At 39.1% G+C, this 14407-nt stretch overlaps 1 protein-coding gene across 3 annotated transcripts in view; it reads left to right on the top strand.

The window, feature by feature from the left end:
* Positions 1-14407, top strand: part of SETD3 (SET domain containing 3, actin histidine methyltransferase) — an 829217-nt gene that overhangs the window by 757974 nt on the left and 56836 nt on the right. For all 3 annotated transcript variants that reach the window (XM_044074604.1, XM_044074603.1, XM_044074605.1), the window contains 2 exons: positions 8524-8609; positions 9443-9603. In XM_044074604.1, coding sequence (XP_043930539.1) covers positions 8524-8609; positions 9443-9603 — 247 coding nt within the window. The remainder of the gene's footprint in view (positions 1-8523; positions 8610-9442; positions 9604-14407) is intronic.

Raw genomic sequence — 14407 nt, 5'->3', positions numbered from 1 at the left:
TTTTTTAGCTTTTTTGTATGTTCATTTTTCTTAGAGTGATGGATCTGATGAAGGTGCCATAAAGCGCTTTCAAACTGTACATTGATGTTTGGTAACACTTGGTTGTGGTCTAAAATTTAAAGTGCTATTTCTATCTTTTGTTCAGTTATTTTGGGGGTACAAACATGGAGGATAGACCTGCTTGTGTCTGGTTAGCTGAAAGAGCAATCTGTGCTAATTATTTGAAAGCCAGACATCCAGTCTGGTGTGAGATAGGCTTAGGCCAGTCATAGCTCCCATGCTAATTAGGTGAAAGCCAGACACCCAATCCAAGGCGAGAGAGATTTAGGCCAGTCATAGATCTCCTACAGTCTCAAGTCCCACCCCTAGTAATCCTAATTCTATGAAAATCAGCATCTCACTCGTTTGTTACTGTATGAAAAAGTGCTAATCCACCATTGTTAATAAAGGATCTGGATTTCATCTCATCAGCGGTTTCTGAGCTTTGTTGAGAGAAGACAAGCAGCCATCAACATATGATTACTTTACTGCTCTTTTAGAGACTCCAAGTGTGTTAGATCAGCAGGAAAATGACTTTTTAAAAACATTTTCACAGTCTTTTGCAGGACTATCCACTTTGTAAGTAACACTTGCAAATATGTAGTCATATTTTCAGTACAGTAAAATCCTGTTTGAAAAAATAAAGCCATTTCAGTGACAGAGTTGTGGTACTAGGAAGGACAGCAGAACAGTATTTGAACACTGTTAGAGACCTTGTCTTTTAGTTCATGAGGAAGCTTGTTCAATAGAGCAGGCCTGAGTCTGTATAGGGCTCTTTCTCCGATAATGGGTTTAAATTGGAGGCCCAACCAAAGAGCTTGGGTTCATTTAAGTATTTGGCAGGGAGTAAGGCTGATCCCTAATGGAAAGTTTTCATTTCCGTAGTCGGCAGTATCCATCCTTCCTTAAGATTATATAAAGGAAGTTGCCAAGGAGCTAGACCTTTCCAGTAACTGGACGCAATTTTAGATTGTTTATCAAATTGTAGTCTTGTGTCTGAGAACCTGCTAGAAGGACTAATCTGCAAATTTTATTTTTGACTTTCTGTAATTTTTGGGCATTGTAGGCACAGTGAAAGACAAAGGGGGTTGTGGCTGACCAAGTTTGCAGATGACTGAAAACTGGGTGCAATTCTCAAATCCCCAAATAATGTCCGTGTACTCCAGGAGGGTCTTACGCAGACTGACGACTGGTGTCTTAGTCATGGCCTCAAACTGAATCCAAAGAACTGCATCATTATTCCCTTCAGCACAAACAATATTCCTTCACCCTGTCAAATTAACAACAATACCCTAAGTACCCATGAAGTGGTAAGGGATCTGGGATCAGAAGTAGACTGCGACCTTAACTTCAACCACCATGTGTCTACTGTAGTAAGGAAAGCTTTCTACGTAGCACACTTGATTAGTGAAGGCATCGCTTCGAGAGCAAAGGAGGTTATAACCCTTCTATACTTGGCACTAATCTGACCCACAGTTGAGTATAACGCCCCATTCAGCATGTACAGTACAAAGCACCTGCAGCAATTGGAGAGATCTCAGAGGTTTCTAACAAAGAAGATCAAGGGACTCCAGCATGTGCTATACACAGACCGACTAAAGTCCCTGTTATTGTACTCTCTATCATATAGACTTCTTAGGGGAGACTTATGCCTGGGTTACAGAGCAATCTCAGATCCAAATCTAATGAACTTGCTGCATATACGTAAATCAGTCAGGACTAGAACTACCCATTCCTGGGACCTAAGTGTGGCCGGCAACTTAAATAGGACTTGTTGGAGGGACAGATTTCTCTCCCAGAGACTACCGCATCTGTGGAATAGGCTGCCAGTTGTGAAGCAGAGCACCTGTATGATACTGTTCAAGCAGAACCTAGACGAGTGGATGAGGCACCATAAATTCTTACTAGGGGTAGCGTCCATGACCCTTCTGAACATGGGCAGACTTTACTTATATGCAGTCCTGGGTATGGACCATCATATCTATGGTATTTCATTGGGATGAATCGGCTAAGCTTGAAATGACCACCGGGTTGATAGCCTGTGGTCCTGAGGAAGACCTTATTACATTTTTGTTAGAAAGACACTGACAAGAGCAGTTCAGGCAGTAAAAGAAAGGAGATGGGAAATTCTGATAGTTTAAGCTGAGACAGAACTTTGTTAGCAATACTGTCAGTGTGTGCATGTTGAGAAGCAAAAGGAAGAATCCAGTGTGGGATATTCAGAGATGTATGGTATAATAGTTTAATGGTTGTCTGTAATTGTCGGGGCAGGCAACCTTTAGAGGTTATGAGGTATAGAAAAAAGCATAACCTTAGTTTTTTTTGTGGTTTATGAGAAGGCAGTTGGATATAGCCCAGGTGCAAAGGTAGGAGAAAGAGTCCTGAAGTTGGTTTTGAAGGGATGAGAAGGAACTGAGCTTGTAGCAGGAGGATGCCATCTGTATAAAGTATGATATCTAGTGTTGGGAGGTCTTCAATAAGATCCAGCGATTATTAACATTTTTATAGCTGAGATCCAGTGATTGATAGCATTTTTATAGCTGATTTGTGCTCTTACAGTTTTACTGTAGTGTGTAAATGGGCGTGCCTTCGTTGAAGGTTGGGCTAGCAGACTGGAGTTCCGCTGTGGTGACCCCTTACCGGGAATAGCCGAAAGACCAACAACAGCTGTTTAGGCATTCATTTATACATTTGTCTGCCTCAATCACACAGCCTCTGTGGAAGTTCATTGACCACCTTTTTGAGGGTACATGACTACTGTTTTTATTTTTGGAGATCTTCATGCCACTTATGCTGATGTGAGACTAGTTCTGTCACCCAAATGTCAAGAAAACAGCTGTGGCAAAAAATACCCGACTGTGGCAGGTTCACTGGTAGGTAAACTGTATAACCGTTCAATAGTACTGTATATTTGAAGATCTACTGTAGTGGCAAATCACCTAATAGCAGTAGTTTCTGCTTTTATTTTATACTTCAGGCCATTTTTGATTTATTTTGCTTTTGTTAGTGTGTTTGTGCATGTGCATGGGTGTATTTATGTGTTTTTGTTGGAGTATAGTAATATCCTGTATCTGGTGTTGTACACTTTGTGATTTCCCAGGCGATTCCTGAAAACTGGCATATTTAACTTTATTGCATAGCATCATAGGATCATTGGATGTTACTAAGTTACTGACCCTAGGGCCCATATACACCTAGCCAACTTTTACTCTTATTTCCACAGTCAGCATCTATCATCCCTGTCCAAGAGGGAAATAAGTGGGACGCCTGGTGTGAATTTACGGTTACCTATTCAGTCATCCAGATTGTGTTTGAAGAGGGCTGATGAGGTGCTGTGCTTTACATGAAGCGGGAGTCTGTTCCAAAGGTGTGACAACCTTTGGGAGACAAATCTATCCCTCCAGCAGGTTTGATTAATGTCATATACCAGGTTAAGGCCATTAGAGCGAGTAACCCATGTACCATTTTGACATATGCAGCAATTCCAGTAAAGCAGGGTCACAGATTGCCTTATCTGCAAGGCAGAGATTGCCTCTGAGTAGTCTGTATGAAACAGAATAAAGTGAAAGTTATTTCAGACGATCCAGGTAGGACAGATGCTGAAGACCTTGAATTTTCCTTGTGAGGAACCTTTGTGGTCTCTTCAATTGCTGCAGGTGCTTGGAAAGGTACATACCAAAAGGGGCATTTTACTCCGGTATTGGCCTGATAAGGGAAGATTACAGGGAGGTTAGAACTTTTTTTTCTGGAGGTAATCCCCTTACGTATGAGATAAGCAACATAGAATGCCCTTCTTACCACTGTGGAGACATGGTGATCAAAGGTAAGGTTGCTGTAAACCTGTGTGCTCAGGTCTCTCACCACTGAGCACGTACTTAGGGTGGTGTTATTGATGTGGTAGTTAGCAGGAGCATCACTCTTACTGAAAGGGATGATGATACATTTTTTTTTTGCATTGAGTTTAAGGCCATGACTTTGGCAGTAGTCATTTGCTTGTGTAAGACCCTCTTGGAGGATGTTGACATTGTTTGGAGATTGTATGACCGCTCCCAGTTTGCAGTCATCAGCAAAGTTTGTCAGCCACAGACCATTAGTTATAGCTTGCACTTTGGAGAAATAGATTCCAAACAGTAGAGGTCCCAGGACAGATCCCTGTGGAACACCACTGGTTACAGGTCTGCTGTTGGAGGTGGATAAACTGTTTTGACTATATGGGTTCTATCAGGGAGCCAGTTAGTGACCCATCTAATGATGTACATGTTGATACCTAGCTGAGTGAGTTTGCCAGTTATGCCTGAGTGGGAGAGGGTGTCAAAAACCTTGGCTAAGTCTAGGTAGGCTGTATGCACAGATTTCCCCTCATCAAGGGCCTTGGTGACTGTCTCGAAGACTCCCACCAGGTTTAACAGACAAGATCTCCCTTTGACAAATCCAAATTGAGTAGAGTCAGGTGTTTGGAGGTGTTACCAATGTCTTTGTTGATAAGGTCCATGATGATTCTCTCCATGGCCTTGCAGATAAGGCTAGTCAGGCTAATTTGTCTATAGTTCCCTGGGTCAGTGGAAGCACCACCTTTGTACAAGGGAATAACTGTGGCCTTTTCAGTTCAGCTGGGATGAAGCCATTGCTTAGACTATGATTGAAAAGAGTACCCAATGGCATTGCTAATTCTTGTTTGAACCCATGTAGGACACAGCCTGGGATGTTATCAGGTCCTATGGATGCTGTGTTTTTGACCTTAGAGAGGGCATTCATGACCTGCTCTTTAGAGATACAGGGTACAGGACAGGTGGTAGGGATGTCTTGGGGTATGTGTGGTGGAGAAATAGGAGTGAGGTTTTCACAGAACCTGTAGGCTAACAGGTTAGTAATGTCCACAGTCTCGGTATATGTGGTATCATTAGCTGCCAGTTTGGCACAGATCTGAGCCTTTCCTTTTAGGTTATGGATGTAATCAAAAAAACACCTTATGGTTGTCTTTAGTAGAGGAAGTTAATTTGGATTTGTAGTTAGCTTTGGAGGACTTCACAAGGAGTCTTATTTGGTTGTTTGAGCTGAGGAGGGAGTGTTTCCAGTTTGGGACTCAATCCGTCTTTCTCTTAAATAGCAATTTCTTCCTTTTATTGTAAAGCCTGTTAATGGCAGTTGTCCACCAGACAGGTTTGCTCTTTCTTGAGGAGCTTGTTTTGGTCCTATCAGATATGGCCAAGTCAGTGCTGTTGTTCAGGTGTTTGTATAAAGCATTTGTGCAGAACTTGGCATAGTTGCTACTTCCGTCTGAGGGAGGAGGTGCAGTTAAGCTATTAATACCATCCGATAAGAGGTCATGATCTGCTTTGGAGGCGTCTTGTAGTTTAGTTTGTGCTGCATGGAGTCAGGTTTGATAGTAACTTCAAATGAACTGATTTATGGTCAGATCTCATCAGGGAAGACCTCACAATTGTGGGTGCTACAGTGGTCCCATATATTAGTAAGCACCAGATGCAGGATGTTGATGCTACAAACATAAGCTCTGTCTACTTTTCCAGATCTCTTAAGTTAGTGTCAGTAGTTTTTTAGAGGAATGCTAGTAAAGACTTCTCTCATTAAGTTACTGGAGTATTTTTCTATTATGCTTGCAGCCAGAAGAAAGTAATCCTTAGGATAATTTTTGAAGTGAATAAAACATTAATAGCTACAATCTATTTTTAAGTCTCTCCTGGAATTTTGGCATTTTATCTGAATTGTTTAATTTGTGTAATGTTAACATGTTGCTCATGTTTATACTATGCTGTATGACTTGTGGTTTTCGCTACCTCCATTTCCTTATTACTTGGCTTCAGGCAAGTGACTTTATTACTACTGGGGCCCCAAACAGACTTCAGAAACAGCCATTTGGAAGTAATGGGTAGTTTCTTAATGCCAAGAGCAAACAGAAATCGTAGAATTGATAAAATACACGTTTTATCACTAAATCAATTTGCCACTGTGTTTTAAAAATTGTGTGGTGCAATTACTGTGTAAAAGGAGGCATCCCAGAAGCACCATTTTATTGATTCTGCAACCATAGTGTACTTTGCTTCCTTCCCCTTAATCTTGAGAATCAGAATGAATGCATTATGCATAGAATTGTGACATAGAACATTCAGGACATACTTTTATTGCATTTTACGCTTTTTTATTTAACAATTGTCAACTGATCTCACCTTCTTCCACTAATAGTAATAATAAAAAGAGGAAAAAACTGCTGCATGCAATCAATTGCATCTTTTTTTTATACTGGAGCAATTTTAGTAACTAAAAAATAAAGTTAGGCTTGTTGGTACATTACTGGAATTCACATGTGCTGTACATATTTTTCTTTCTTTATTTTTACTCGTTCTGTATTTAATGTTTAGTTCAAATAGTTCAACATTTTTTGGGAAGCCGTGAGTGGTGCCACTTATAGGAAAGTTTTGGTACAGTTGAAAGAAGAATGGGAGGTATATATTTTATATCAGTGTTCACTCAATACTTCTGGTAACTGTGTCTTTTTCAGCTTTAGAATTAACGTCCAAGTGTAGATTTATTTCTTTCAATAGTTAATAAATGCAAGTTAAATTTTAGTTTATTGGATTGTATTGTATAATTGCAACAGTTCCCTATGTGGAAACCTATCTTGCCACATAACCATAAAGTACCCTGTCACAGTTGCCGCTTTTATGGATTTGTAATACCCCAGTTTGCATAAAATTAGTTTTATGACAAAAAAGTAGACCTGCTATTTGTTTACTCAGAATGTTGCTAAAGATTATGATTACAGTGTTTCTTGCATATTATTGCTTTTGTTTGCACTAAGAATTATTCCAAATAGATTCTGTAATAACCAGCTTGCAATCCACATATGCATTCCAAGTACGATTTTTTAAACATGTTCATTAAATATGAAATTTAAAAGTGTGATATATTTATGCTAATAGTAATAGAAAAGAAAGCAAATCATAACATTTCCATTGTTGTTTTCATAGAGTATACATATGTTTTCAAACATTTCCATTCATTCCAACATTACATAAATTTCTCAAGTTTTGCCTTCCCTTAAACCTCACTTCTTCTGAGCACTATTCTGCATGTATTGTTCTCACAAATTCCATTTATTTCTATGTAATGTTCTACTTCCATTTTCTAGATCCAACCTTCATTTCTTTTATATCTCATTTACAATATTCAATACTTAAAGTATACTTGGTTTAGATTTTGATTTTTCTAGATTTTTTTTCAGTAGCATTAAACTTAAAATGGCTAAGCAGTACCGATCCTTTTCTGTCAATCTGTATAAGGGAGCTTTACCTCTCTTCCTTTCCACCCAAACAAGAAAATAAATGCACTGACTTTACTACAGATCAGCAGTGGTTTATCTTGTAAAGCAACATGTGCAAACTTGATGAATAGTAATTAATTGCACATTCAATTGTTTTGTGAGGTGCAACAAAGCTGACCTCACTGCCATTGTATTTTTCTACCTTTATAAGTTGTACGAGTGTTCAGATTTCTTATCCCCTGTAGAATATATAGGCTATCTCCTACTTAAATTTAATCAGTGTATAAAGTGATTTCCTGTTTATGAAAGGATTGCAGCTTATTGTGAAGATCTTGACAAACTCTTTGTAAGCACACTGAAATCTGTAGTTTTGGTGCAAAACTGTGTTGAATTTGGTGCAAAACTGTGTTGAATTTAAGCCAAGTCCCATTGATGCCTCCGCAGTTGAGCCTTTGTGTATTCCTGATCATATTAAAACATTTTCATATTTGGCGTACTGCTGTTAATTGTGCTGACATTCTTTAAATCAGTAGGAGGTACTTTTATGGATCATGGTTCTCTTGTTCTTGTATTAAAGACATGACCTTATACATCAAATCTAAAAATGTATATGTATTTATGTAGATAGTTTGTTGACAGAGTTTCCTTAAGGATGTGTTTGGTGATGTACAGTAACCCCAAACCATACATTTTATGGCATCGGGTAGGTGGAGCGTTGGCTCAGGAAATGTAGGAGTATAGTCTTTCTGTCTTGATTCTTACCTCGCCCTCCTGATGCTATGCAGGTGTAAGACTTTGCTCCATTAATATTTCCCTTTTCGGCCTTTGTATACCCCACATTACAGAATCTTTGATCAGTTTTTGAAATGCAGATTTTTCTTCAGCTCAACAGGAAGCACAGTATATAAAAGGTTTCCGTGTTCTGTCAAACTGAACTATATTTAAAGAGACTTGTGGAAATGCTGTCTTTGTCTATTTATGTGTGTGCTACTACTTATATTACTAAAGTACTGAAAGCTTATTGCTTGCAAATTTGACCATTTTTTGACTGACTGTGCTTACTGTCTGCCTAATTAATTATACTGTAGACTTGCTAGGAACATTTTCTAAAATATAACTACTAGACTGTTTTCTGATGGTGAAAATGTTATTGAAAATTATTGTTATATGCACAGACTAATGTGTTGCTTATTCCATTTTCTCAGTTCCAGCGTGTTTGCTTTACACTGCAGTGATCCACCAATTTCTTCACAGCTACTGGCTTTCCTGCGAGTATTTTGTATGAGTGAAGGTAAAAAGCATTCCTACCTTTATTGTTTATACTGCAGTTTGAATAGAAGTGTAACATCATGAATTTGTTTTTGTCCTGTGATTAGTCTTAATGATTTAGATCGGTTAAGCTTTTTTTCCCCACTTGATTGCTGTAGAACCAGTTGTGGGTTGGTAGTAAGCTGGTTATGTCACAAGACACAAAATTCCTTTTCCCAGAAACAAGAGGCACATGTTACTTATTATTCGATACCCTTGTATAAGCAAACAAAATCGCTGGTAAAGGCTATAAACACCACTTCATTCCAGAGTCCCAGCATATGCAGGATAAGAATGTGCAACTAAAAGTTTATGTAAAACTAAGTTAATTGTGCAGTTATCACCAGGACAAACCATTTAAAAACTGGATGGATGAATAACTTTTTTTTCTGCATTGCACTTTATACTTAAAGCATCGGATAAGTGAAATAAACTGAGTGGTTGCTGAACTTTGGTTGAGGTTTCAAGAACAAGATTCCCTTTGCCCATTCTGAAGGTTGTTCAGGTGATCACAAGTCCCTCAGCAGTTCTCTGCAAGACTAGTGGAATTTAACCTGGTAGTGTGAACGGTTAACCTGATGGTGTGACTGGTTTTCCAGAACTCGTTCTGTTTTGTTTGGTTTGCACTTTTTCTTTATTCTGTCCATACCTTTAAGGCTGAAGATGGACAGTAATGTGTAACTCTCTTATCTTGGTTAATAACATAATAAAATAAACAGAATCCCACTAAAACAAGATGCATATGCCACTTTTGTATTCTGTGCACTGATAAACAAAATATTTTTGTATCATTTTGTTGTTTACTGTATGTTACAGATGAACTGAAGCATCATTTGATGGGGGAGCAAGCAATCGATAAAATATTCACCTTGGGAAACTTCGAGTTTCCCGTTAGCTGGGATAATGAAATCAAACTCTGGACATTTCTTGAAACAAGAGCATCCCTTCTCTTAAAAACCTATAAAACAGATATCAAGGTAAGAAGCTATAAATTGTCATACTATGTAGTTTTTTTTTTTTTTTTTTTTTTAGAATTCTGCTATGTAAACTGATGTGGACTTCCATCAGGTATTTCAACATCTTAACTCCTAACCTGTTTTTCATACAAAGCACATCAGCTGCTTTAAAACAAAAGGATGAAGGATGTTTCTGAAATGTTCTCTAGATCTTACATATATGAGTAACCAGGTATAGAACCCCTAGATGTCATAAGGATTGTTGCTGCAGTACGTTCTTAGTAGGATTGAGATAAGCCACAGGAAAACACAATTTTTTTCCAGGGGAAAGTAAAGTAACAACCTATGCAGGAAGTTCTACAGTAAAGGACAGTTTGCCCACAGCATCAGTTCTTTTTTTGTTGCTGAAGTGAATGGTTACTTTTATTTCTGTGCAGTCTGTTGGTCAGCTCTTTGGTGATCTGAGTAAGATGTTGTTTTGGCTTTTTCAGTATATTATTTGTGTTGAATCTGTTTACTGGTTTAGATGGTCATCTCTGTTGTCTATTCTAGTTTTTTCCTTCTTTTTTCTGGTGGCTTATGACATCTTGAAAAAGTTTTCCAACAACTGTTCTTGGAACAGTGTTTGGTCATCCTGTGGATCAGTGTCTTACTATCAGTAATTAATACCGCAGTGGTCAGCAGTTCTTTTATGAATAGTGGAGCATGAGAATATGGATGCTCCTCATGAACGTTCACTATGTCCTGTTGAATACCCATTGTAGTCTTTAGGGGGGAGTACTAGTTTCCTTAAGGACTACCATTATATTGTGTGTGTGTGTGTGTGTGTGTGTGTGTGTGTGTGTGTGTGTGTGTGTGTGTGTGTGTGTGTAGAATTAAACCATGATTTATATAATTGTGACCATTGTAAGATGTATAATATATAAAACTTTATTTAGACTAGTCAGTAGCCATAGAGCAGTAGTGAAACACTATAAACTCTTAGTCCCTTTCCATGAAACTTCCACCTCTTACTCAGTGAGAAAAGCCTTATTCAATTCTGGACTTTCCCAGAAAAGGGAAAGAAGTCTCCCAGTCACAGTAGAACACACGTGAGCATGGAGAAAAAGTAGCAGGTAAGTTTCAGAGTAAGGTTTCGGCATCAGTCCTACTTGTGCATCATTCCTTGTGGCTGTGCAGTGTGTGGTTTGCTGTCTGTCTGTGCAGAGGTTATGTTTTTTACTGATAGAACCCACCTTATACCATTAGTTCTTCCTTGGTGGTATGCAGTGTAGGTAGTGTTACACAAACGTCTTTATGTAGCAGCTAAAGTTGCATCTCTATCAACTCAAGGTCTGCAGGCCTTTGAGTTTACATTTCTTATGAGAGGTCAGACTCCATCACAGCTGGATGCCATTTCTCAGCTGTCTGCATTGGGCATTTGACAGGATGTGGAAACCTGACATGTTGAACTTCCATTTTCTTATGTCCCACGGTTCAGAGCATTTTGGTATGACTGACTGAATGATGGTCCTTGTGATGATGTCTTTTGTTTACAAAGAAGTTCAGATTGTCAGATATGTAAGACCCAAACACTGTCTAACAAGAAGCCAGCTATATGAGTACTGAAGGGGCATTTCAAACAGTTTTGTCGAAAGAGTACTCCAGTATGCTGTTTCTCTATTCCTTATCTCCCCAGACCTTTGCATTTTATAGCTGTGTTAGTGTCAGAAGATTTCTAAAATTCCTAACCAAGACCGGAGTGCAGAACTTCTAGAAATGCTTAAGTCTGCCTCCCAAGTTGTTAAACATTCCATAATATGTGGATATGAAGCCATTCATGCAGCGGTTTATTATCATAATTTCGAATGAGACTTGGTCGACCGCATTATGTTTGACAAAGGAAAGGCGAACACGGCAATGTCGAACTTTAAAAGCAAGTCTAGGAATGGGTTTTAACGTGGGTCGAGATAGGGGTTCACTGCTATTAACGAACTACAAACCTCACCCCTATCTCAACCCATGTTAAAACCCGTTCCTAGGCTTGCTTTTAAAGTTCGACATTGCCGTGTTCGACTTTCTGTTGTCAACATAGTGCGGTCGACCGAATGTCATTCGAAATTATGATAAACCGATGCAGCATCTAGAACAACTGCCACTGGCTGTATCATCTGGAGACATGCTGGTTATGGCAACAACTACTACAAGAGGATGTTAATTCTCAATGTCGAATGCTCCTCTAGATAAAGATTTGCTGTTTGGGCATCCCACAGCTGAAGTTTTTTTTTTTTTGTAAGACATAAGAAAGAGGTAAAGTGATTCAAGGGGTAAAACAACTTTTTCTTTCCCTAGGTCTACGTTATGAGAGAAATTGCCTTGCAAAGCTAGATCCTTTCTTTAGAAAACAGTCCAAATATGAACAGCATAAATCAGGCAAAAGCCAATTTAATGGCAGTTGTATTCTAAGAACAGCGTGGTTTCTGGGGCACAAACAGTAATAAAGCTCAGCCCTGACTATGCATTTCCAGCTCCTCCTTCCTCTTCCTCTTCTTTACGCTGGCCAGTTATCTTGTTGCTTAGAATTGCTGGCAAACTTTGTTCGTCTTCCATTGTGGGAAATAATTACTTCAGTTTACTGGGTAAACATTATAAGAATAGGTTACAAACATCACTTGGATTCTACAGCAACCCTTTTAGGCATTCTTTGGGTTCTTAAAAGATTAGCAACATCTTATGCCCTCTGTTTTTTTTCAACCCTTATTCTATTAGGAGTGTTCAAAGTGCTTCCGCATGCATGGGGGGAAATTATTTTATTCTAGTCCTCAGGAAAGAGGCAGACTGGAAGCCATTTCTAGACTGATCCAGATTCAACACCTTTTGGGGGTTCTTTATTTCAGAATGTTCACAGGCCAAACTCTTATTACCTTATTGCAACCAAAATGCGTATTTTGGTTAATCTGGATTAAAAGCTTCTGATTCACACATTCCTGTCCACAAGAGTCACAGAAAATATTTTAATATTGTCTGTTTTGGTCTTGCACCATCAGTTTTCTTTTTTTGCCATTTGAGATTTCTACAACACCAATGGCATTCACAAAATGCCTGGCTCTGGTCATAGTGTTTTGCAAGCTTCAAAAAATCCACATCTGTCTTTACCTGGATGATTGCTCAAGTCAAGCAACTTCAAGTTCTGATCTACTAAAGCCTTTGGAGGTTTCTATGAGCCTGCTTCAGAATCAAGGATTCACTCTCAGTCTTAAGGAAGTCTTCTCTAATGCCTTCATCTAAAGTGGTCTTCCAAGGTTGCAGAATTGATAGTACATTATAGCCTTTGTTCACCAAACATAACAGTACTATACAAAAGCAACTTTCAAAATCAGTCATAGCAAAAAAGTGTGTCTCACCCAAGAATACTTAAAAGCCTTGGAATTCATGGTTCTTCACACAAGGCTACATATGAGGACAATTCAGTGGTATCTTAGGTGATTGTGGACCCAGCACCTGAAATCTCAGTCAAAAAATTCCAAGTATTCCTTGTCTACTTTAGGCCTTTTTCTGGTGGTCCAGACAGGTAGTCTTCATTGTGGAAGTCTCCTTTGTACAACTTCTGTCAGTACAGATGCCTCAGACTTTGCATGGGGAGCTTGCTTCCAAGAAGTCGGTGTTGAAGGTGTTTGGAGCCCTTTGCACAAAATTGGTGTCAAGAAGTTGATTGCCTTAATTACTGTGTTTTTTTGATACACAAACAAATAAGGTGTGACAGAGTCTTATCCTCTCTGAAGGTTTGCCATGACAGCTTGGGATGTAGCCATTCATCACAATCACATTCTTCAAGCATTCTGCATTGTCTCCCATCTGAACACAGTGGTAGATTCTCTAAGCAGGTCCATGACAGACCCTTACAATGGATGTTAAACAGAGTGGTCTTCTTTCAGCTCATCCATCAGTTTAGAGTTCCTCCAGTAGACCTGTTTGCATCACTACAAAACAGGCAACTGAGTCTGTTTTGCTGCATGACTACTTGCAAACAAGCAATAGCAACAGATACCTTTTGATAACCTAGAAGGGGAAGTTTCTGTATGCGTTTATGCTGTTTCTCATGATTCTCAAAGTGCTTCAAAAGATAAGAAGAGGAATTCCATGGATGCTGCTGACCCTTCTTTTCCCCAAGACTACACTGATTCTGTCTTCTCAGTGAAGTTCCAGAGGTCAATAACAGACTGTTCCACTCTTGGGGATTTACTTACTCAGGTTCATTGTTACATCTCAGTCTGCAGACCCTGATGCTCGCAGTATGGGTAATAGGATTTTAATTCCTTTCAGGCACCAATTCTCTCAGGACATGCTGCAACTTTTTAAAAGCCTGTAACACAACTCTTGAAAGAGTTATTTATCCATGTAGAAAAAGTTTTCTGTTTGGAATCAAAAATGAACAGAACCCTAACAGGGGATGCCCCTCGTCTTTCAGCACCACAGTATGATATTCTTTGTGCTTCACTGTTGCAGTCATCACATTTGGGTTATCTGCTTGCAGTAGCCCTCAGTCGGCCTGATTATCAAAGTCTTGAGTCCTGCGTTGGTTGCGGTCTCATCTTGCATGACATCAGGTAGTCAGGGGTATAAAGCATGCAGCCGACGCCATTACATCAGTCTTTCTTGCCGTGCGGTGCCCGAAGTAGAAGCAGTTTGCAAGTGCTGGCCGGCCGACTCCTGAAATTTTCGTTTTAGAGTTTCATAACTGAAGTCTTCAACTAAAGCTAAGTACCTCATTGGGGAAACTTTTTCTTGCTCTAAACCAATGTCAGTAAAAGTCAATAATTGTATTTCTTGTGGAAAGCAAATACCT

The sequence above is a fragment of the Protopterus annectens genome, chromosome 6.part0 (genome assembly GCF_019279795.1).
Source record: "Protopterus annectens isolate FY-2018-M chromosome 6.part0, PAN1.0, whole genome shotgun sequence".
NCBI lineage: Eukaryota > Metazoa > Chordata > Ceratodontiformes > Protopteridae > Protopterus > Protopterus annectens.
This window is presented reverse-complemented; position numbering and strand designations above follow the sequence as displayed.